The sequence below is a fragment of the Pelodiscus sinensis genome, chromosome 11 (assembly GCF_052426305.1).
Source record: "Pelodiscus sinensis isolate ZL-2025 chromosome 11, ASM5242630v1, whole genome shotgun sequence".
Lineage (NCBI taxonomy): Eukaryota > Metazoa > Chordata > Testudines > Trionychidae > Pelodiscus > Pelodiscus sinensis.
In genome coordinates this window covers 52766025-52787596 of record NC_143062.1, presented here as the reverse complement: position 1 = coordinate 52787596, position 21572 = coordinate 52766025, and the positions used below count along the sequence as shown (strand labels likewise).

General features: G+C 71.7%; 2 protein-coding genes across 6 annotated transcripts; one reads left to right on the top strand and one right to left on the bottom strand.

Annotated features, from left to right (window-relative positions):
- Window positions 1-19: 19 nt before the first annotated feature.
- TTLL3 (tubulin tyrosine ligase like 3) lies at window positions 20-15226 on the top strand. 5 transcript variants are annotated; one of them, XM_075916339.2, is made up of 13 exons: window positions 20-134; window positions 1728-1809; window positions 2264-2344; window positions 2611-2705; window positions 2914-3070; window positions 3391-3452; window positions 4698-4826; window positions 7538-7652; window positions 8879-8998; window positions 10461-10695; window positions 11169-11765; window positions 12825-13260; window positions 13697-15226. In XM_075916339.2, exons 2-13 carry the CDS (start codon window positions 1746-1748, stop codon window positions 14324-14326), a joined length of 2721 nt encoding a protein of 906 aa, XP_075772454.2. In that variant the 5' UTR covers window positions 20-134; window positions 1728-1745; the 3' UTR covers window positions 14327-15226. The 5 variants fall into 5 exon arrangements, with proteins under 5 accessions (XP_075772454.2, XP_075772456.2, XP_075772455.2 ...); XM_075916342.2 differs by lacking the exon at window positions 20-134 and having other exon boundaries at window positions 1109-1809; window positions 11169-11317; window positions 11522-11765; XM_075916343.2 differs by lacking the exon at window positions 20-134 and having other exon boundaries at window positions 1111-1809; window positions 10509-10695; window positions 11169-11317; window positions 11522-11765.
- On the bottom strand, window positions 7486-21558 carry RPUSD3 (RNA pseudouridine synthase D3). Its single transcript, XM_089781314.1, is given in 9 exon segments — window positions 7486-7625; window positions 16147-16363; window positions 16780-16919; window positions 17109-17119; window positions 17121-17217; window positions 18896-19003; window positions 19470-19514; window positions 20650-20795; window positions 21372-21558. Coding segments are annotated over 9 exon segments (843 nt in total). The 5' UTR covers window positions 21437-21558; the 3' UTR covers window positions 7486-7611.
- Window positions 21559-21572: the final 14 nt, after the last annotated feature.

Genomic DNA, 21572 nt, shown 5'->3' with positions numbered 1-21572 from the left:
CACGGGGGCGGCAGCACAGGCCCCACCCCCGCCTGACGTCACAATCGCCGCGCGAGCTCCGGTGCCTGCTCGCGCACTCTGTCGCCATGGTGACCGCAACAGAGCCCGGGGCGGGGCCGCTAGACAGCGAGGGGGTAGGGATGGGGCGGGGGTGCTGGGGGGGGATGGGGCGGTACAGGGTGGGGGGGATGGGGTGGGGGTGCTGGGGGGGGATGGGGCGGTACAGGGTGGGGGGATGGGGTGGGGGGATGGGGTTGGGGGGATGGGGCGGTACAGGGTTGGGGGGATGGGGTGGGGGTGCTGGTGGGGGATGAGGCGGTACAGGGTTGGGGGGATGGGGTGGGGGTGCTGGTGGGGGATGAGGCGGTACAGGGTGGGGGGATGGGGTGGGGGGGATGGGGCGGTACAGGGTGGGGGGGATGGGGTGGGGGTGCTGGTGGGGGATGGGGCGGTACAGGGTGGGGGGGATGGGGTGGGGGTGCTGGTGGGGGATGGGGCGGTACAGGGTTGGGGGGATGGGGCGGTACAGGGTTGGGGGGATGGGGTGGGGGTGCTGGTGGGGGATGAGGCGGTACAGGGTGGGGGGGATGGGGTGGGGGTGCTGGTGGGGGATGGGGCGGTACAGGGTGGGGGGGATGGGGCGGTACAGGGTTGGGGGGATGGGGTGGGGGTGCTGGTGGGGGATGGGGCGGTACAGGGTGGGGGGGATGGGGCGGTACAGGGTTGGGGGGATGGGGTGGGGGTGCTGGTGGGGGATGGGGCAGTACAGGGTTGGGGGGATGGGGTGGGGGTGCTGGTGGGGGATGGGGCGGTACAGGGTGGGGGGGATGGGGCGGTACAGGGTGGGGGGGATGGGGTGGGGGTGCTGGTGGGGGATGGGGCGGTACAGGGTGGGGGGATGGGGTGGGGGTGCTGGTGGGGGATGGGGCGGTACAGGGTGGGGGGGATGGGGCAGTACAGGGTTGGGGGGATGGGGTGGGGGTGCTGGTGGGGGATGGGGCGGTACAGGGTGGGGGGGATGGGGTGGGGGTGCTGGTGGGGGATGGGGCGGTACAGGGTGGGGGGGATGGGGCGGTACAGGGTGGGGGTGATCAGGTGGGATCATTATGCCCAGGGTTTGGTGTGAGCACCAGGGGGAAGGGGTCACAGGTCACAGACTGGGGGAGCAGGGGGGGCTCCATGGCCGGGGTGGGCAATAATTTTTGACCAGGGGCCACTACAGAAACTTGAAGTGGCCCAGGGCGGAAGGGGCGTGGCTAAGCCCCTTCTGTGCTCTCCTACCCACAGACCCTGACTGGCCTGGGGCGGGGCGCGGCAGGGCCTCTGGGGACCCATCCAGCCGCTTGGCAGGCCCAGTCCGGCCTGCAGACCCTTGTGCCCACCCTGCTCCGTGGGCGCTGGGCTGCCTTGGCCAACGTGGGGGCTGTTTCTGACAGCCCCAGAGCGGCCTCTGAGGGGGTGGCCCGTGGGGCAGGGCCCTGGCCCAGGGTTGGGAGGCTGGAGGGCCAGCCTGGTCCCGCTCCGCAGGCCACAAGTGGGTTGGCAGCTCTGGCTGCGGCGTTTGCCCCTTGTCCTGGGAGCCGTGGCCCCGGCAGCCCCACAGGCTGCGCTGGAAGGGCGCCGGCTGGACAGGGCCTTGTGCAGCTTGGGGAACCTTGGCAAGGCGCTCTGGGACTTGCTGGTGGGTCTGATTGGCCTGGGCGTGCGGGTTCTCTTGTCCCTCTCAGGTGACTGGGTGCTGAGCCATGCTGGCAGAGCCGGGCCCGCCGAGAGGCGTCCCGGAGAGCAGTCAGCCCCAGGCATGCTCAGGTGAGGGGCTACGCGGGGGTGAGGCCAGGGGAAGGGCTGTGTTCAGCAGTGGGCTCTATGCACCTCGGGCAGTGCCGGGGAGGGGAACGCCCACACGGCCACGGCCCGGCTGGCAGAGGGGCGGGCAGCGTGGGAGCATCAGCAGCACTGCGCCGCCATGGGGGGCAAAGGTGGGACAGCTGCTCCCAGAGACCCAGCCCCTGTGGTGCTGGCACCAACTCTGCCAGCTCCTCTTCCCTCCCCAGGGGCCCAGCTGCCACTGGGCTGTGGGGCAGGAGCAGCCCATGAGACCAGCCTGGGCAGGAGCACGCCGCCCCCCAAGGGAGAGGGTGGGGTGCTGTGCCCCCTCCAGCCCCTCTCAGAGACAGTGGCTCAACCAGCGGACCAAGCTCTGGGCTCCGTGGCCGGTTCGCTGCCCCCAGCCCTGACCCCCGGCTCTGCTGGCTGAACATAGGTGCAGAGGGGGAGGCCGAAGGAGAGGGGGAAGCTCTGCTCCCTGCCCGCCGCAAGGGCCCCAGGAGGCAGCAGCAGGAAGGTAGGAGCCCTGACGCTGGCACAGGCCAGCCCTTCTCAGCCTGCCTGCCCTCAGGGATGTGGGCTCCCTGCAGCAGCATACGGGGAGTGACCCCCCTGCTCTTGCCATGCCTCACCCTGGGCCCCCCGTGCCCTCCCCAGGGCTGGGCGTGTGGGAGTGGAAGCCAGCTGCCTGGGCCCCGCAGTGTGCCATGGCGAGGGCCCCCGAGGACAGCCTGGCTGGATGCGGGCCCTCGCGTGTGGCCCAAGGCTGTTCTCCCGTTCCAGCACCCAGCGCCCCGCCGAGCGAGGGGCGCACGCGGCACAGCATCGACCCGGAGCGCCTCAAGCAGGCCAGGCTGCACGTGGAGAGAGCTGTCAAGGTGAGGGGCTGTCCGCTCAGCCGTCCTCCTCTCCTGCTCCTCCCACCCTGCTGGCCACCTGCCCCTTCCCCAGACGTGCCCTCCCCCATGAGGCCTTGCATGTCCCGGCTGTCCCGAGCCAGGGCCTCTGACCCCTGGGGTGCCCATCCTGCATGGCTGTGCCAAGGCAGGCTGGGCCCAGCTGCTCCTCAGCTCCCTCCCCCCCCAGCAAAGGAAGATCTTCATGCTGCATGGCCCGTACCCCGTGATCCGGAGCCTGCTGCGGAGCCGGGGCTGGGTGGAGAAGAAGGCTCCCAAGGCTGCACGCAGACGGGAACTGGTGCCCGGCAGCCCGGAGGGAGACAACAGTGATGACGCGGAGGAGGGTGAGAACTGGGCATGGGGAGTAGAGCCCAGAAGGAGGGACAGCCAGGGGCCAGGCCCTGTGGAAACTGCTGGGAAATTGCAAAGCCTTGTGTGGCAGCTACAGATTCGGAGACCCTTGGCTTGGTTCCTGGGAGCACCCTGGCCCAGTCAGGTCCCCTGGTCTCTGAGACGTGCCTGGCCCCACACCTGGCCCCGGAGAGCACGCGAGAGCCAAGAGGAGACGTTTGTTCTGTGCCCCAAGGCCGGTGGGGATGGGCACCCCCGGGAGAAACACAAACCTGAGTGGCCGGCTGCCAGGGCTCCTGCGCTTCTTCCCCAGGCGAAGATGGCGAGGAAGAGGAGGGGCAGGATGATGACCCTGATGGCACCTACGACCTCATGGTGAGTTTGGGGGCTCAGGGCACCCCGTCTCCCTGCAGCCTCTGGCTCAGCTTCACTGGAGCCTCCGTACAGAATTGCCAGTGGGGAGGGACCCGGGGTAGTGGGTCGGGTGGGGGGCAATGTTCCTTTGAAGTTTGCCATCCATTTGTGGAATACATTTTGTTCTGTGCGCTGAGGCATGTGTGGATGTGCACCACCCGTAGGCACATGCCGCCTGCTGCGGGCGCTCTGCTCATCACGAGGGTGGCATTTGAGTCTCCTGGCCAGCCAAGGCAGACGGCAGGGCAGGCGGGAGCAGGACAGGGGCACTCAGGCTGGGCAGAGGGCAGGGCAGGCGAGAGCAGGGTGGGGGGATTCCGGCCAGGGCAGTGTTGGAGGCAGGCTGCAGGGGGCAATCAGGCTGGCCTGGGGGCTGTGGGGAGTATTCAGTCTGGTGCGCTGCTCAGGGTGGGACAGGTGAGAGAAGCCTGCAGGCCGGGGCAGAGCACGGGGGCAGTTCCGTGGGGCAGAGGGGCAGACGGGGGAAGCGTGCAGGCCGGGGCGCAGCACGGGGGCGGTTCCATGGAGCAGAGGGGCAGACGGGGGAAGCGTGCAGGCCAGGGCGGAGCACGGGGGCGGTTCCGTGGGGCAGAGGGGCAGACGGGGGAAGCGTGCAGGCCGGGGCGCAGCACGGGGCCGGTTCCGTGGAGCAGAGGGGCAGACGGGGGAAGCGTGCAGGCCGGGGCGCAGCACGGGGCCGGTTCCGTGGAGCAGAGGGGCAGACGGGGGAAGCGTGCAGGCCAGGGCGCAGCACGGGGCCGGTTCCGTGGAGCAGAGGGGCAGACGGGGGAAGCGTGCAGGCCGGGGCAGAGCACGGGGGCGGTTCCGTGGGGCAGAGGGGCAGACGGGGGAAGCGTGCAGGCCAGGGCGGAGCACGGGGGCGGTTCCGTGGGGCAGAGGGGCAGACGGGGGAAGCGTGCAGGCCAGGGCGGAGCACGGGGGCGGTTCCGTGGGGCGGGGGGCAGATGGGGGAAGCCTGCAGGCCGGGGCGGAGCACGGGGGCGGTTCCGTGGGGCGGGGGGCAGATGGGGGAAGCCTGCAGCCCGGCGGAGCACAGGGACGGTTCCTGGTGCTGTCTGGCTGAGGGGCATGGTGAGGCTGGCCCTGGCACTTGTGTGGCCATGGGGGTTGCATGCTGCGGGGGCACGGGACAGACCTGGGAGGGCGCCCCATGGGCCCCCCCTCACCCAGCGCCCGTCCCTGCAGTCGCGGCTGGTTCGCAACCAGACCCCCTATTTCATCTGGACCAACCGGTGGGATGCCGTCGACTGGCGCTTCCTGCGCAAGGAGCAGCTGATCAACCACTACGCCAAGGCGGGCTCCTTCACCACCAAGGTGAGTGCGGGCCCACGGCGCAGGGGCCCCACGCACCCGGACGGGGAGGGGCCCGCGTGACCCCTCCCCCTCGTCTGTGCCGCCCTTCAGCAGAGATTTTCCACCCGTGTGCAATAACCCTTGTGCCCCGAGGCACCGCCGTGGGGCTCCGCTACCCGGCCCGTGTGACGGCACGTCGGGGAGCCCGCCCTGCCCCCATCTGCAGCTGAGTGAACGTGGGTTTATTGCTTCTCCGAGCTACCGGGCTCCATGTTGCCGCAGGAGCCAGGACAGAGCCGTAGTCCTCTCGGGGGGAGGAGCTTCACCCCCTTCCTTGGTCTAAAACCGTGGTCACCAGCCGGTCGATTGCGAGGCATTTGGGCCCTCCCCCCATTTCCCCCACCCCGAGAAGCCCCACTACCTCCAGCGTAGTGCCGGCTTCCTGCCTGCAGCATCGCGCCACGCCTGGGGGCCCGGAAGTGCGCTGGCTGCTGTGGGGTGAGTCGAGAGCGGGGGTCGGCCCCGGGGTTTGGCTGCGCCGTGGGAGGGGTGGCCGGCCCTGGAGGAGGCACACGCCGGCTTCCCTCGCGGGGGGCAGAATCCTGGGAGGAGGTGGGTGCAGGGCACTGGCACCCCGTCCTCCCGGCCCCTGTTCCCTCTCCCCACTCCCCGGCCGCAGAACTCCGTCCCCACTGGCACCCTGTCCTCCCGGCCCCTGTTCCCTCTCCCCACTCCCCGGCCGCAGAACTCCGTCCCCACTGGCACCCTGTCCTCCCGGCCCCTGTTCCCACTCCCCGGCCGCAGAACTCTGTCCCCGCTGGCACCCTGTCCTCCCGGCCCCTGTTCCCTCTCCCCACTCCCCGGCCGCAGAACTCTGTCCCCACTGGCACCCTGTCCTCCCGGCCCCTGTTCCCTCTCCCCACTCCCCGGCCGCAGAACTCTGTCCCCACTGGCACCCCGTCCTCCCGGCCCCTGTTCCCTCTCCCCACTCCCCGGCCGCAGAACTCCGTCCCCACTGGCACCCCGTCCTCCCGGCCCCTGTTCCCTCTCCCCACTCCCCGGCCGCAGAACTCCGTCCCCACTGGCACCCCGTCCTCCCGGCCCCTGTTCCCTCTCCCCACTCCCCGGCCGCAGAACTCTGTCCCCACTGGCACCCTGTCCTCCCGGCCCCTGTTCCCTCTCCCCACTCCCCGGCCGCAGAACTCCGTCCCCACTGGCACCCCGTCCTCCCGGCCCCTGTTCCCTCTCCCCACTCCCCGGCCGCAGAACTCCGTCCCCACTGGCACCCCGTCCTCCCGGCCCCTGTTCCCTCTCCCCACTCCCCGGCCGCAGAACTCTGTCCCCACTGGCACCCTGTCCCCTGCCCCAGCACCCACTAGCACCCTTCCCCAGTACTATGTCCCCTGCTCCCACCAGCACAGTTGAGGCCACATTGGTGAAGCTTGGGGGGCCGGGCGGGGGGGGGGATTGGAGGAGGGTTTTTTTGCATCTCACTTGTGTGGCCCCAACTGACTTTCCAGTGAGTCAGTGACCCCTGACTCCAAACAGGTCCCCCGCCCCTCAGAAATAAAGACAATGCAGAAACTGTGTGTGTTTGACACAGTATTTTATTTAAAAATGAAGTCTGGCCAACAAACCCCCAGTTGGGACCAAGCCCCCATCTGGCGACAACATCAGAACACTCTTGCACTCCCTCCCTTCCCCCAGACCCTAGATCTGAGCCTGTCATACACTGGAACCCCCTGCCCTGAGCCCTTCACATACCCCAACCCAAATTCCTGAACCCTCACATCCACAAGCCTGTGGATTGCTTACTACCCCAACCCTCCATCTGACCCCGACACTGCCCGGCCTGGAGCCCCCTCCCCTTCTCCACCTCTTCCTGCATCCAGACTGCCTCCCAGAGCTTGCACCTCTCACCCCTTCCCACCGCCAAATCCCTCATTCCCACCCCGGAGCCTACACATCCTGTCTCAACCCAGCAAGGGTCCGGCTAGACTGCAGGAGTTTTTCAGGATTCCAGAGATATCCCAGAAAAACTCTTCTGCACCCAGGGATGCGTTTGTTCTTCCGTTTTTTTAAGTGGAAGAGCAAACATGCTCTTTCAGTCACCCTATATTCCTATTTCCACGAGGAATAAGGGGGCTTCTGAAAGAAGGGGTTTTTCCTGTCATTTGGTCCAGTCTAGGCAGGCCAGATGTTGGGAAAACCTCATTCTACAGAAGAATTGGATAAAAAAGCAGCGGTAGAAGAGTTGGGGATAGCAAGTGATGGAGAGGAGGAGAATAGAGAGGAAGGGGTGGGGTAGATCTTGGCTTGGTCTGTCTTTTACACAGTGATCTTGGGTGTGAAAAGGTTGGAGACCCCTGGTCTAAAACATCCTCCCTCCCCCTAGCCCAGGCGAGACTCGGCTCCCGGCCCTACCCCAGCCTGGGACAGTCCTCGCCTCCCTCCCTGTGTGTCTCCCTCTGGGAACAGGGTTGTTACCTGCCCAGGCTGGGCCCAGGTGTCTGGGCCAATCCACATGGGTGAGTCCGTGGGAGTCACCCTCCCAGCGCAGCAAGTGGGGGACTGGATCACAGAGCCCACAGCTGGGCACTGCAGCCCCTGGGGAGCACTGGCCTCGTGGTCCCGCTGGGCGGGGGGTGGGCTGGGCCCTGGGCCCCATAGGTCGAAGCCCCCGGGCGGGATGTGGGGCTCGGTCCCAGCCACGGGGCCCTGTTCTCTGCCAGGTGGGGTTGTGTCTGAACCTGCGGAACCTGCATTGGTTCGACCACGCCGACGCCGACACCTTCTTCCCCCGCTGCTACCGCCTGGGTGCTGAGGATGAGAAGCACGCCTTCATCGGTGAGTGGAGCCCTGCACGCCCGGCCCGAGGGGCCCCGGGGGGGGGCTGCATGGCCCAAGGGGTCCTGGGGACGGGGGGAGTGGGGGCCGCACGGCCCATGGGGCTCCCGGGGACGGGGGGAGTGGGGGCCGCACGGCCCATGGGGCTCCCGGGGACGGGGGGAGTGGGGGCCGCACGGCCCATGGGGCTCCCGGGGATGGGGGGGAGTGGGGGCCGCACGGCCCATGGGGCTCCCGGGGACGGGGGGAGTGGGGGGCTGCACGGCCCATGGGGCTCCCGGGGATGGGGGGGCTGCACGGCCCATGGGGCTCCCGGGGATGGGGGGGCTGCATGGAGTGATGAGGGCCCCCAGGGGACCCCGGGGAAGGCAGGGGGCTGTACTGGGTGTGACAGCGCGTTGGGGAGCCCCGACCCTGCACCCCGTCCGCAGCCAGACGGGACTCTCGGCCGGGCTGTAGAGTAGCAGGTTTACGGGGTCTCCGAGACACGGCGCGGCGCAGGCTCCACGTGGCACCGGAGCCAGGGCAGAGCCTAGTCCTCTGGGGGGAGGGTTCAGCGGCCCTGACCCCCCGTCTGGACTAGTCTGCTCCCTTCGTGCTTCCCCCGCCCAGACTGCCCAGCCCCCAGCAGCTCGGCCCTCGGCCCCAGGCAGCCCTGCCCCTGCTTTTGTTGATTCCTCCACCTCGCCCCGCGCTGGGCACCGCACAGACCGGCTGTGTCTGAACTACGCCGCTGGCGGCAGCGGGATGCGTGTTACACACAGCGCGGGGGATTGAAATATCCCGGGTTTCATTTGCATAATGGCGGCCGCTGCTTTTCTCAGAACGTGGCTTTCCCAAAGGAAACGGCAGAATAGACAGAAATGCCCCGTTTCAAAAGTTCCTGTACTCCTCATTTTTTGAGTGGTGGGGGTCCTGGGGACGGTGGGGGGCTGCGCCGCGCCAGGCAGCGGGGGTCCCGGGGAAGGCGGGGGGCTGCGCCAGGGGGCGGGGGTCCCGGGGAAGGCGGGGGGCTGCGCCGGGGGGCGGGGGACCCGGGGAAGGTGGGGGGCCGTGCCGGGGGGCGGGGGACCCGGGGATGGCGGGGGGCTGCGCCGGGGGGCGGGGGACTTCCCACCTGCCCTACGGGGCACATTTTGCAAACAGACCATCTCCCTCCTTCGCCCCTTGTGCTCTCCCGTGCCCGGGCCCTGGACGCCCCGAGGTGCTGACGCCCTCTCTTGCAGAGGATTTCCAGCTCACGGCTGCCCGGAGCATCCTCAAGGTGGCGCTGCAAAGGTGGCGGAGCTCGGCTGGCCGGGGGGGAGCAGAGGCCTCCTGCGCTCAGGGGCCCCCGCAGGCTGGAGGTAGGAGACCTGAGCCAGGGGGAGGGGAGAGTCACAGCCCTGCTGCTGGGGCCACCGCTCTGCTCTGTGCCCAGGGACCGCCCCGTCCACGTTTGGGGAGAGCGCCCCGGCCCCTGCACTGCCCCGGCCACTCCCCCCGCCCCGGCCACTCCCCCTGCCCCGGCCCCCAGCACTGCCCCGGCCACTCCCCCCACCCCCGCCCCTGCCCCCGCCCCGGCCCCCAGCACTGCCCCGGCCCCTGCACTGCCCCGGCCCCCAGCACTGCCCCGGCCACTCCCCCCACCCCCGCCCCTGCCCCCGCCCCGGCCCCCAGCACTGCCCCGGCCCCTGCCCCCGCCCCGGCCACTCCCCCTGCCCCGGCCCCCAGCACTGCCCCGGCCACTCCCCCCGCCCCGGCCCCCAGCACTGCCCCGGCCACTCCCCCCGCCCCCACAGCACTAGCCAGGGGCAGCTAGAGCGGGTGCTTGTAGCAGATGCAGCACATGGGGACCCTCCCCCCACAGCATCCACTGATCTGGAGACCAGAGGGAATTGCCAGGCGCTTCCTAGTAGGAGATGCCCCGGCAGGCCCCTAGTGTCAGAGGGCTCTGTGCCCTGTGACAGCTCCCATAGGCTGCGAGTCATGAGCCCCCGCCCCGGGACGCGGGGGGGCGGAGCCTGGCGGTGTGCCCCCGCCCCGGGACGCGGGGGGTGGAGCCTGGCGTTGTGCCCCCGCCCCGGGACGCGGAGCCTGGCGGTGTGCCCCCGCCCCGGGACGCGGAGCCTGGCGGTGTGCCCCCGCCCCGGGACGCGGAGCCTGGCGGTGTGCCCCCGCCCCGGGACGCGGAGCCTGGCGGTGTGCCCCCGCCCCGGGACGCGGAGCCTGGCGGTGTGCCCCCGCCCCGGGACGCGGGGGGTGGAGCCTGGCGTTGTGCCCCCGCCCCGGGACGCGGAGCCTGGCGGTGTGCCCCCGCCCCGGGACGCGGAGCCTGGCGGTGTGCCCCCGCCCTGGGACGCGGGGGGCGGAGCCTGGCGGTGTGCCCCCGCCCCGGGACGCGGGGGGCGGAGCCTGGCAGTGTGCCCCCGCCCCGGGACGCGGAGCCTGGCGTTGTGCCCCCGCCCCGGGACGCGGGGGGGGGGAGCCTGGTGGTGTGCCCCCGCCCCGGGACGCGGAGCCTGGCAGTGTGCCCCCGCCCCGGGACGCGGAGCCTGGCGGTGTGCCCCCGCCCCGGGACGCGGGGGGGGGGAGCCTGGCGGTGTGCCCCCGCCCCGGGACGCGGAGCCTGGCAGTGTGCCCCCGCCCCGGGACGCGGAGCCTGGCGTTGTGCCCCCGCCCCAGGATGCAGGGGGCGGAGCCTGGCCGTGTGCCCCCGACCTGTGGCAGGGGCTGGAGCTGAGTCCCCAGCCGTGCCCTGCCCCGAGACTCTGGGGGGTGGGGGCTGCAAGCCTGCGGTCACCCGCCCAGCTTACTCTTGCCGAGCAGCAGCCCACAGGATTGCTCCGTCCAGCCCCCTCCCTCTGCCCTGCGCAGCGTCCACGCAAGGGGCTGGCGGGACCAGCTCCCTGCCCCCCCCGCTCATCCAGATGGCCCTGCGAGCCTGTGAGGAGCATTTGAGCAGCCTGACGCACCAGGACATCGACAGGGAGCCCGAATCCCCTTGGCGTGGGGCAGGGGTGCGCTGGGGGGACTTCCTGCGCGCCTACTACCAGGTGGTGCAGTAAGTGGTGCAGGGGCGGTGCCCCGGGGGAGGGCGGGGGCTGGCCTGCCCTGCGGTGCCCGGGGGGGGCGGGGGCTGGCCTGCGGTGCCCGGGGGGGGGTGGGGGCTGGCCTGCCCTGCGGTGCCCGGGGGGGGGCGGGGGCTGGCCTGCGGTGCCCGGGGGGGGCGGGGGCTGGCCTGCCCTGCGGTGCCCGGGGGGGGGTGGGGGCTGGCCTGCCCTGCGGTGCCCGGGGGGGCGGGGGCTGGCCTGCGGTGCCCGGGGGGGGCGGGGGCTGGCCTGCCCTGCGGTGCCCGGGGGGGGTGGGGGCTGGCCTGCCCTGCGGTGCCCGGGGTGGGTGGGGGCTGGCCTGCGGTGCCCGGGGGGGGCGGGGGCTGGCCTGCGGTGCCCGGGGGGGGGTGGGGGCTGGCCTGCCCTGCGGTGCCCGAGGGAGGGCGGGGGCTGGCCTGCTCTGAGCTGGGCTGTCTGGTTGCAGCGAGGGGGCGCCCCTGGACTCGCTGGACGCCCATGTGGAAGAGTGTGAGCGCATCCTGCAGCGCCTGGCCGAGGTGCTGCCACAGCTGGAGATGGAGGGAGACCACAACATCTGGATTGTGAAGCCAGGCGCCAAGTCTCGGGGCAGAGGTGAGGCCTGGGCCTGCCACCGTGGAGGACGGGTCTGCCCAGACCCCCACCCTGCACACGGCCGCAGGGGCACAGGAGCAGACTGGCATCGCCCACCCCTGAGCGTGGCTGGGCTGCTCGCCGGCTGGGGGAGGCCCTGGCTGCAGCGTGGCAGTGCCAAGTGCTCCGGGGCTGCCCCTGCCCATGTGCCGCTGGCTCCCGCAGGGATCATCTGCCTGGCCCGGCTGGAGGAGATGCTGAAGCTGGTGAATTGCGACCCCATGCTGGTGAAGGACGGGAAGTGGGTGGTGCAGAAATACATCGAGCGGCCCCTGCTCATCCACGGCACCAAGTTCGACCTGCGCCAGTGGTTCCTGGTGACGGACTGGAACCCCCTCACCATCTGGTTCTACCGCCACAGCTACCTGCGCTTCTGCACCCAGCCCTTCTCCCTGCGCAGCCTGGACACGTGAGTGCCCGCCTGCCTGCCCCTGCCCCGCCCGCCCCTGCCCCGCCGCGTCCCCGTCCTGCCCGCCCGCCCCTGCCCCGCCCCGTCCCGCCGCGTCCCCGCCCCTGCCCCGTCCCCGTCCCGCCCCTGCCCCGTCCCGCCGCGTCCCCGCCCCTGCCCCGTCCCCACCCCGCCGCGTCCCCGCCCCTGCCCCGCCCGCCGCGTCCCCGCCGCCCGCCCGCCCCTGCCCCGCCCCGTCCCGCCGCGTCCCCGCCCCTGCCCCGTCCCGCCGCGTCCCTGCCCCGTCCCGCCGCGTCCCCGCCCCTGCCCCGCCCCTGCCCCGTCCCTGTCCCGTCCCGCCTGCCCCGTCCCTGTCCTGCCCGCCCCTGCCCCGTCCCTACCCCGCATGCTCCTGAACCGCCCGCCCGCCTCTTAACTGCCCACCACGTCCCTGTCCTGCCTGCCCACCCCTGAACCACCCGCCGCTTCTGTCCCGTCCGCCCCACCCCACCCTGCCCACGGCGTCCCTGTTCCGCCCGTCCCCGCTGCCCCACCCCACCCCCGCCTGCCGCGTCCCTGCCCTGTCTGCCCCTGCCCTGCCCACCGTACCTTACCTGCCCGCCCACTGTGAACCTGCTGTGCCCCAGCCTCACCTTGCCCTGCTTACCCGCCATGCCCCTGCCCCACCTGTTCACACGCTGCACCCCTGCCCTGTCCCACACCAGCTCCTCCCTGCCCTTGCTTGGCTGCTGTGCCACTGAGCCCCTGCCCTGCCCCCCACACCTTTGCCCCACCCACCGTGTCCCTGCCCTGCCTGCTTGCCCTTTGCGCCCTGCCCTGCCCGCTCGCCCATGTCCCTGCCCACGCCTCACTGCCACACCCCTGCCCTGCCCGCTCGCCCATGTCCCTGCCCACGCCTCACTGCCACACCCCTGCCCCGCCCGCTATGCCTCTGCCCCTGCAACCGTGCCCGTCCCACCCAGCTGCGTCCCTGGCGCTAGGCTGTGCCCCTGCCAGGCGCCAAGCCAAGGCCCTGGAGGGGGCGGGGCTGAGCACTGAGCCTGTGTCTCTGGGCCCCAGCTCCATCCACCTGTGCAATAACTCCATCCAGAGGCACTACGAGAACTCGCTGAGCCGCCACCCTCACCTGCCCCCTCACAACATGTGGTCGTCGCAGCAATTCCAGGCCCACCTGCGGCAGGCGGGGGCGGGGGGCGCCTGGCAGAAGGTGATGGTGCCAGGCATGAAGGCGGCCATCATCCACGCCATGCAGAGCTCGCAGGACCTGGTGCAGTTCCGCAAGAGCAGCTTCGAGCTCTACGGGGCCGACTTCATGTTCGGGCAGAACTGCCAGCCCTGGCTGCTGGAGATCAACGCCAGCCCCACCATGGCGGCCTCCACGGCCGTGACCAGCCGGCTGTGCGCTAGCGTGCAGGAGGACACGCTCCGCGTGGTCATCGACCGCAGGCACGACCGCGGCTGCCACACGGGCGCCTTCGAGCTCATCTACAAGCAGGTGAGGCCCTGGGAGGGGAGCCCGGCCTGGGAGGGGACCCGGACGGCGCCCAGGGAGCCCGGTCTGGGAGGGGACCCGGAGGGCGCGGGCCTGGGAGGGGAGCCTGGTCTGGGAGGGGACCCCGATGGTGCCACTCCCAGCAGGGACGGCCTGGCCCCAGTTCAGCTTCCTCCCTCAACAGAGCCAGGTGCAGCTGCCCTGCACCAGCCTCACAGTCGGCCTCTAGTGCGGAGCAGCCTTAGGGCAGGGCCCCGGTGCAGGGCTCAGTGGGGTGAGCTGCTCCACAGGCCCGGGTAGTTCCCGAGGGTGCTGTGCTGCCGCAGGGACACCAGCCCCAAGCCCCCTCCCGCCCAGCGCTGGGGCTCCCCCTGCCAGCGCGCGCCTGGCCCCCCCCGGGCGGGCGACGGGCTGAGCGCTGCCCTGCCTTCTCCCGCAGGCGCCCGTCGACATGCCCCAGTACATAGGAACCAGCCTCGTGGTGGAAGGATCCACCGTCAAAAAGCCTCGGCCTCCGCCCCACAGACACTCCCCTGGCGCTGGCCCCAGCTGCCCGCAGGCGCCCCCCCCGAGCGGGCCTAGCCAGGGCAAGGAGAACCGAGCCGGGCGGCTGGGGGCCTCTGCTGCGGCTGGCAGCCAGCTGAAGCTGCCAGCAGAGCCAGACAAGAAGCGGCTGGTGGAGGGGCCCAGCCCAGGCACCTCCCCACTGGGGGACCGGCTGGTGCCATTGCGCCAGCCCCAGCTCTGCCCCACGTGCCGCTCCCAGTGCCCCCCCAGGCGCCACCTCCCGCTCAGCGTGGCCCAGGGGCAGCGGCCGAGGCCAGCGAGGGAGCCGCAGCTGTGCGTGCAGGACTTGTGCACCCTCCAGCTGGCCTGTGGGCACGCTGCCAGCCCCAGGGGGCAGGCCCGTGTGCCAGCACGCCCGTGGGGACGGCCCGCTCCTCCCGCGGGGCCTGGCCAGCAAGCTGCCAGGGGGCTGCTGGGCCGGGCCCGCCCCGCCCCGGAGCTCAGGGCCTTGCAAGTGGCCGTGGGCAGGAGGAAGCCGCCGAGAGACAGGACGTGCAGGTGACGGAGGGAGCCAGCCAGTGCCCCCACCCCACAGGGAGCCGTGCCAGGGGCCGCTGCCCTCCAATAAAGGGCTGGAGAGGAGGAGCTGGAGTGGTGACGTGGGCAGGAAGCAGCCTGGGCCCCGGGCATGAGGGAGGCCCTGAGGGGGGAGTGAGCCTGTGGCCCTGGCCCAGCAGGCCCCGGCTGGGCCTGGGAGCGTGGCTGCTGGGCCCCAGGCACCACCCAGAAGGGGGGCTGAGCCTGAGGGAGCAGCAGGGAGTGGGGGGCTGCAATGCCTTCCATCACATTCAGGGGCTCCGCACCCCCGAGCCAAGCCCTGGGCCCCCCAGCAGGGACCCGCTGGCAGACAAGCCGCCCGGCCCTGCGCACAGCCCCTGCCCGTCCGACTGCGGCTGCAGGATCCCCACCCTCCGGCACAGGCAGGGATTAAAGACCCAACTTTAATGCCAGATTGTCATGTGAGAAGCCTGTAGGGACACGCCCGGGAACAGCCCCACAGCTACTGCTCCCACCCAAGCTGCTGGGGGGGCCTTTTCTTGGCTCCCGCCCTCCAGAGCTGGCAGCAGCCTGGCCTTGTGGACAGGGGGCTGCCCATCCCAGCTGCTGGGGGAATCCCCGTGCCAGGCAGCCTCAGAAGGAGATGCAGGGGCCAGCGGGCAAGGCTGAGAAATGGGGGGAGGAGGCTGGCGACGAGCAGGCGTGAGGCCCAGGATCCACCCAGAGCAGCGGGTGCTCTGCTGCTGAAAGGCGCGAGCCAGCCGTGGTGGCGTGGGGCAGGCCGAGGGGGGCTGGGGGCAGCCAGCAGTGCCAGTGGCCCAGCCACGCCTCCAGGAAAGAGGGGGCGGGGGCGTGTCCTGCCAACCCGGAGTCTCCAGGAGTTACGAGTTACCCCGGGGGGCGGGGGGGGCTGCGCCGGGATGGGAGATTCTCACTGACTCCCAAATGTGGATTAACCCAGGCCCAGCCTCCCAGGGAGAGAGGGGGGGGGGGGGGCGGAGACCAGCACCAGGTTTGGGGTGAGGGGGCGGGGGCGATGGGCCCGACCCTGTAAACAGCCTGGCTGTGCTGGGCTGTACCTGGGGGCAATAAACCGTCTGTTCTGGCTGGCGGAGTCTGGTCTGGCTGCTACCGCTCAGAAGCGGGGGGGTCCCGACTGCGTCATCAGAGCCCCCCCACACGCGAGCTCGGCTGCTACAAGCAACCAGCACTGGCCAAGGGGAGCTGTGGGGGTGGTGCCTGTGGGCTACAGCCCCCCACCCAAGAGAAGCCACTGCTGGAGGGAGGGATGGGCCCTCAGAGCTGCACTGCCCCGGCCTGCCCTGCCTCCTGCCCCCCGCAGCCCCTCCCTGCCCCGCCCCACCTCCTGCCCCCCGCAGCCCCTCCCTGCCCTGCCCCGCCTCCTGCCCCCCGCAGCCCCTCCCTGCCCCGCCCCACCTCCTGCCCCCCGCAGCCCCTCCCTGCCCCGCCCCGCCTCCTGCCCCCCGCAGCCCCTCCCTGCCCCGCCTCCTGCCCCCTGCAGCCCCTCCCTGCCCCGGCCTGCCCTGCCTCCTGCCCCCCGCAGCCCCTCCCTGCCCTGCCTCCTGCCCCCCGCAGCCCCTCCCTGCCCTGCCCCGCCTCCTGCCCCCCGCAGCCCTTCCCTGCCCTGCCTCCTGCACCCTGCGGCCCTGGCCTGGTGAAGATGGGGGAGCGAGCCCGCCATGGAAGCCAGGGAGAGGGGGCTGGAAGGAGCGAGGCCATGGATCAGCGAGGGGGCAGGACAGGGTCTTTGGGTTTGCACAGCAGGGAAAGGCCCTTTCCCCCAGACAGAGCTGGGCTTCTCACTTGCTTGGTGGCCCTTTGGCCAGGGCAGGTCCAGCCAGGGGCGCGCTCTGGCCCCGGGGAGGCCCAGCAGACGGAGTGTCTGGAGGAAGAAGGGTGGGGGGGGCGCCGTGAGAACAGCTGTAGGGAGGAGCAGCTGGTGCAGGTGGAGATGCAGTGGCAGGCGATGCAGCAGCTGCGGCCTGAGGCGCAGCCTGCAGAGCAGCTGTTCATCCAGGACCTGCCAGGAGAGAGAGAAATGGGGGCTCAGGAGCCCTCCAGCCCCCCGCCACAGCCCAGCAGACAGGACCAGGGCCCTGAACAGGCCACTCCAAGGCGTGAGGAGGGCCCTTCGTGTGATCCCCGGCGGGGCACTGTGCCCCGGGCAGGGACCCTGCCAGCGGGACACCCCAGGACGTGCGCAGGCGTCCGGGCTTGGCCACTGGGTGGAGGCAGCGTGTCTGGCAGGCCCGGTAACCCACCTGCCAGAGGCGGCCTGGGGTGGAGCCCGGCCCTCCTCTCCCTCTGCTCTGGACACAGGGCGGGTCCCCAAGGTCTCGGGCAGCGTGGCACCCCGTGTTGGCGCCCTCGGGGCCCCTCCCGCGGGGCTGAGCAGGGCGAGAGGTCTGCCTGGCTTTGTACAGGGCTCGGGCATACCTGGGTGCGAGGCAGAGCGCCCCCCGCAGGCAGCAGGAAGGGCTCCCCCAGCACCGTGCCCACGCGGGCAGAGTACACGTGGTCGCCCAAGGCAGGGCACAGCAGCAGCGTCAGGTGCACCAGGAGCTGGCTGGGAAATGCTGAGGTGAGGAGAGGACAGGTTAGCCCGGGGCCTTCGTCTTCCCTCTGCTCCCATCCTTCTGCCTGGGGCCCCCTGCCCACAAGGACCTCGGAAGACCCCCTAGCTCATCCCTTCTCCACCCCGGGGCCCTCTGGCAGGGTTGTCAGGGAGAGCTGAGCCAGAGGCAGACCCAGGGCCCTTCTCCCACCTGTCATGGGCGCAGCCCGGAGCCGTGGCCAGCACCTTGTAACGCGTCAGGGTTTGCTTCGCCTCCTTCCTCTCCAGGCTGCCTCGGGAGGGGGGGCCGGCGGCACCACCTGCAGCCAGAGCAGAGTCAGGGAAAGGCGCAGCGCTCCCAGCCCCCCGGAACATGCAGCTGCACTAACCCTTTGCTTACCAGCTGCAGGCCCCCAACCTGCTCCAGCCTCAGTCCTGTGTGGATTTCCCCCTCCGCAGCAGCTGGGACTCCGGCAGTGACAGCGCTGGGGGAGGGAGGGAAGGGGTTACGGGGGGTGCTCTGCGGCTCATGTGGGATGGGGTGGGGCCAAGTGCTTCCTGTAGGCCACCCAGGGAGACTCTGACGCTGCCCAGCTGATTAGCAGGGTGCCCACACCCAGCACCATGTGTCCACTGGTGGTGCACACCCGCACAGGCCTCAGTGCACAGAACAACATTTATTCTACACATGAGTGAAAAAGACATGAGACCATGGATGAGGGCAGTGCGGGCGAGGAGTAAGCTGAGCCAGAGCCCTGGGCTGCAGGACTACACGGTCAGTCACCAGTACTAGGCCGAGCGCCCCATGGAAGTCTGGGGAGAGGGACGCTCCTTTTGCAGCAGGAGCAGGAACACGCGGCAGCAGCAGGAGGCAGCGCGAGATCACTTAACACAAGCCCACGGCTTTCCCTCCCACTAGCACTAAGCCAGGCCCACGTAAAAGCCAGGGCACAGGAAGCTGGAAGCGAGGGGGGTGCTGATTGCACCTGACTCTGATGGGGAGAGCCAGGCAGGCTTCCCAGAGGGAAGGCGGGGGGTGTCACTGGTAAGCAGCGGGGGAGGAGAAGCGGGGGTCTCACTCACCCACAGCAGCGGGGGAGGGGAGGCGGGGGGTCTCACTCACCCACGGCAGCGGGGGAGGGGAGGCGGGGGTCTCACTCACCCACGGCAGCGGGGGAGAGGAGGCGGGGGGTCTCACTCACCCACGGCAGCGGGGGAGAGGAGGCGGGGGGTCTCACTCACCCACGGCAGCGGGGGAGGGGAGGCGGGGGTCTCACTCACCCACGGCAGCGGGGGAGGGGAGGCGGGGGGTCTCACTCACCCACAGCAGCGGGGGAGGGGAGGCGGGGGGTCTCACTCACCCACAGCAGCGGGGGAGGGGAGGCGGGGGGTCTCACTCACCCACAGCAGCGGGGGAGGGGAGGCGGGGGGTCTCACTCACCCACGGCAGCGGGGGAGGGGAGGCGGGGGTCTCACTCACCCACGGCAGCGGGGGAGGGGAGGCGGGGGGTCTCACTCACCCACGGCAGCGGGGGAGGGGAGGCGGGGGGTCTCACTCACCCACGGCAGCGGGGGAGGGGAGGCGGGGGGTCTCACTCACCCACGGCAGCGGGGGAGGGGAGGCGGGAGGGTCTCACTCACCCACGGCAGCGGGGGAGGGGAGGCGGGAGGGTCTCACTCACCCACAGCAGCGGGGGAGGGGAGGCGGGGGGTCTCACCCACGGCAGCGGGGGAGGGGAGGCGGGAGGGTCTCACTCACCCACGGCAGCGGGGGAGGGGAGGCGGGGGGTCTCACTCACCCACGGCAGCGGGGGAGGGGAGGCGGGAGGGTCTCACTCACCCACGGCAGCGGGGGAGGGGAGGCGGGGGGTCTCACTCACCCACGGCAGCGGGGGAGGGGAGGCGGGGGGTCTCACTCACCCACGGCAGCGGGGGAGGGGAGGCGGGGGTCTCACTGACCCACGGCAGCGGGGGAGGGGAGGCGGGGGTCTCACTCACCGGTAGGTGGCGGGGGGGCGGCCTGCCCTCCGGAGCCGCGTGAAGAAGCTGTGCAGCTGCTGCGTGGTGCCAGGGCAGCTGGAGAGGAGCACCAGGCCGGAGCCATCCCTGGGGCAAAGGGGTCAGACTCAGCCCCATGGCACAGACCAGCAGCCAGGGCTGAGCTACCACGTGGTGCCCTCCGGCCCCTACCTCTGCCCCCAAACCATCTCTCCATGCCCTGCCCTCCCTTCCCAACCAGCTCCCCCTCCATCCTGCACAGGGCCCAGCAACCCACCCACCCGTCCTCCCCCCACCTCTGGGAGCCAGGCCCTGCCTGCCCCTGCCCCTGCCCCCTCCACTCACTCACTTCCCAGCCGCTCTGACCACGTGGAGCTCAGGAGGGAGGCTCAGCCGCCGGCTCAGCTCTGGAAGGAGCGAAGCCAAACTGAGCTGCCCTGGACTGCCTGGGAGAGGGCACAGGGAAGGAGCCATGAGATGGAGACCTGGGAGACCTGGCCCAACCCCCGCCCCCAGCCCAGACACCCCATTTCCTTTGGGACGCGCCCATGGAACCTGCACCCCCAGCACCCACCTGTCACAGCCAGGCCCGGGGGCTTGCTGATGGCCACCAGTGGCCCTGAAACAAAGGAACAGACTAGGTCAGGGAAGACTGGCCAGCCAGCCCCTCCCGCCCCTCGGCCTGGGCCGAAAGCAGCCCCTCCCGCTGCCCCACAAGCCAGCACCCCAGCCCCACCGCCCAGCCAGCCCTCACAGCAGCCCCTCCCGCTGCCCCACAAGCCAGCACCCCAGCCCCACCGCCCAGCCAGCCGTCACCAGCGTCCCCTCCCGCTGCCCCACAAGCCAGCACCCCAGCCCCACCGCCCAGCCAGCCCTCACAGCGTCCCCTCCCGCTGCCCCACAAGCCAGCACCCCAGCCCCACCGCCCAGCCAGCCCTCACAGCAGCCCCTCCCGCTGCCCCACAAGCCAGCACCCCAGCCCCACCGCCCAGCCAGCCCTCACAGCAGCCCCTCCCGCTGCCCCACAAGCCAGCACCCCAGCCCCACCGCCCAGCCAGCCCTCACAGCAGCCCCTCCCGCTGCCCCACAAGCCAGCACCCCAGCCCCACCGCCCAGCCAGCCCTCACAGCGTCCCCTCCCGCTGCCCCACAAGCCAGCACCCCAGCCCCACCGCCCAGCCAGCCGTCACCAGCGTCCCCTCCCGCTGCCCCACAAGCCAGCACCCCAGCCCCACCGCCCAGCCAGCCCTCACAGCAGCCCCTCCCGCTGCCCCACAAGCCAGCACCCCAGCCCCACCGCCCAGCCAGCCGTCACCAGCGTCCCCTCCCGCTGCCCCACAAGCCAGCACCCCAGCCCCACCGCCCAGCCAGCCGTCACCAGCGTCCCCTCCCGCTGCCCCACAAGCCAGCACCCCAGCCCCACCGCCCAGCCAGCCCTCACAGCAGCCCCTCCCGCTGCCCCACAAGCCAGCACCCCAGCCCCACCGCCCAGCCAGCCCTCACAGCAGCCCCTCCCGCTGCCCCACAAGCCAGCACCCCAGCCCCACCGCCCAGCCAGCCCTCACAGCAGCCCCTCCCGCCCCTCGGCCTGGGCGGAAAGCAGCCCAGACCCCACGCCCCAGCAGCCAGCCAGCCCCGTCAGCCCAGGGGGACTCAGCTCTGTTGCCCTGTTTCCCTGGACAGCCCGTCTGGGGGCCCCTTATGTCTCCTCTGGCCCAGGCGCCGTCCTGCGCAGAGCCCAGCGCTGGCCAGTACCTTCCCGAAACACGACCGCTGCCTCCAGCAGCCCCAGCGCCTCCTGCTGGCTCCGCGGCCCCCCAGCTTGGCCCAGGGTGCTGCTCGCAGCCAGGCCTGAAGCCGCTCGCCTCCTGGGACCACTGGGCATCAGGCGGGGCTGGGACCTGGGGGGAAGGGGGGGAGCTGGGACCAAGCAGCAGAACCAGCGTCCTGGTTACCCCCCCACCTTCTCCAGGGCATCCTCTGCACAGCCCCCTCCTCCCACCCCGAGCCCCTCCCCCACTGTCCCACCTCCCGCCCACCCCTCCTTCCCCTCCCCCCCACTGCCCCCCTCTCCCCACCCCCTTCCCCTCCCCCCACTGCCCCCCCTCCCCACCCCCCCCCCTCCCCCCCACTGCCCCCCTCTCCCGCACCCTCCTTCCCCTCCCCCCCACTGCCCCCCTCTCCCGCACCCCCCTTCCCCTCCCCCCCACTGCCCCCCCTCCCCACCCCCCTTCCCCTCCCCCCACTGCCCCCCTCTCCCGCACCCCCTTCCCCTCCCCCCACTGCCCCCCTCTCCCGCACCCCCCTTCCCCTCCCCCCCACTGCCCCCCTCTCCCGCACCCCCCTTCCCCTCCCCCCCACCGCCCCCCTCTCCCGCACCCCCCTTCCCCTCCCCCCACCGCCCCCCCCTCCCGCACCCCCCCCCCTCCCCCCACCGCCCCCCCTCTCCCCCACCGCCCTTCCCCTCCCCCACGCACCAGGTTCGGGGCTGCCCCCCCCCGGCGCGGGCAAGGAGCCGGGGCACCGCTGAGGCGGCCGCCATGGTACCAAATGCGCGTGCGCGGCGCCAGCCGGAAGAAGCGGGGCGGGGCCTCGCCGGGGGCCTCTGCTGGCCCCGCCCCTGCAGGGCCCAGGGAGCAGCTGGGAGCCCCGCCCCCGCGTTAGCCCCGCCCCGTGCA

Excerpts from the sequence above, each read along its gene's own strand:
- TTLL3 (XM_075916339.2), top strand. The coding sequence starts at position 1,746 with ATGCTGGCAGAGCCGGGCCCGCCGAGAGGCGTCCCGGAGAGCAGTCAG. Across the intron at positions 3,071-3,390 it reads CAGTGATGACGCGGAGGAGG|GCGAAGATGGCGAGGAAGAG; the intron begins GTGAGAACTGGG and ends CTTCTTCCCCAG. Across the intron at positions 8,999-10,460 it reads GGGGCCCCCGCAGGCTGGAG|CAGCCCACAGGATTGCTCCG; the intron begins GTAGGAGACCTG and ends CTTGCCGAGCAG.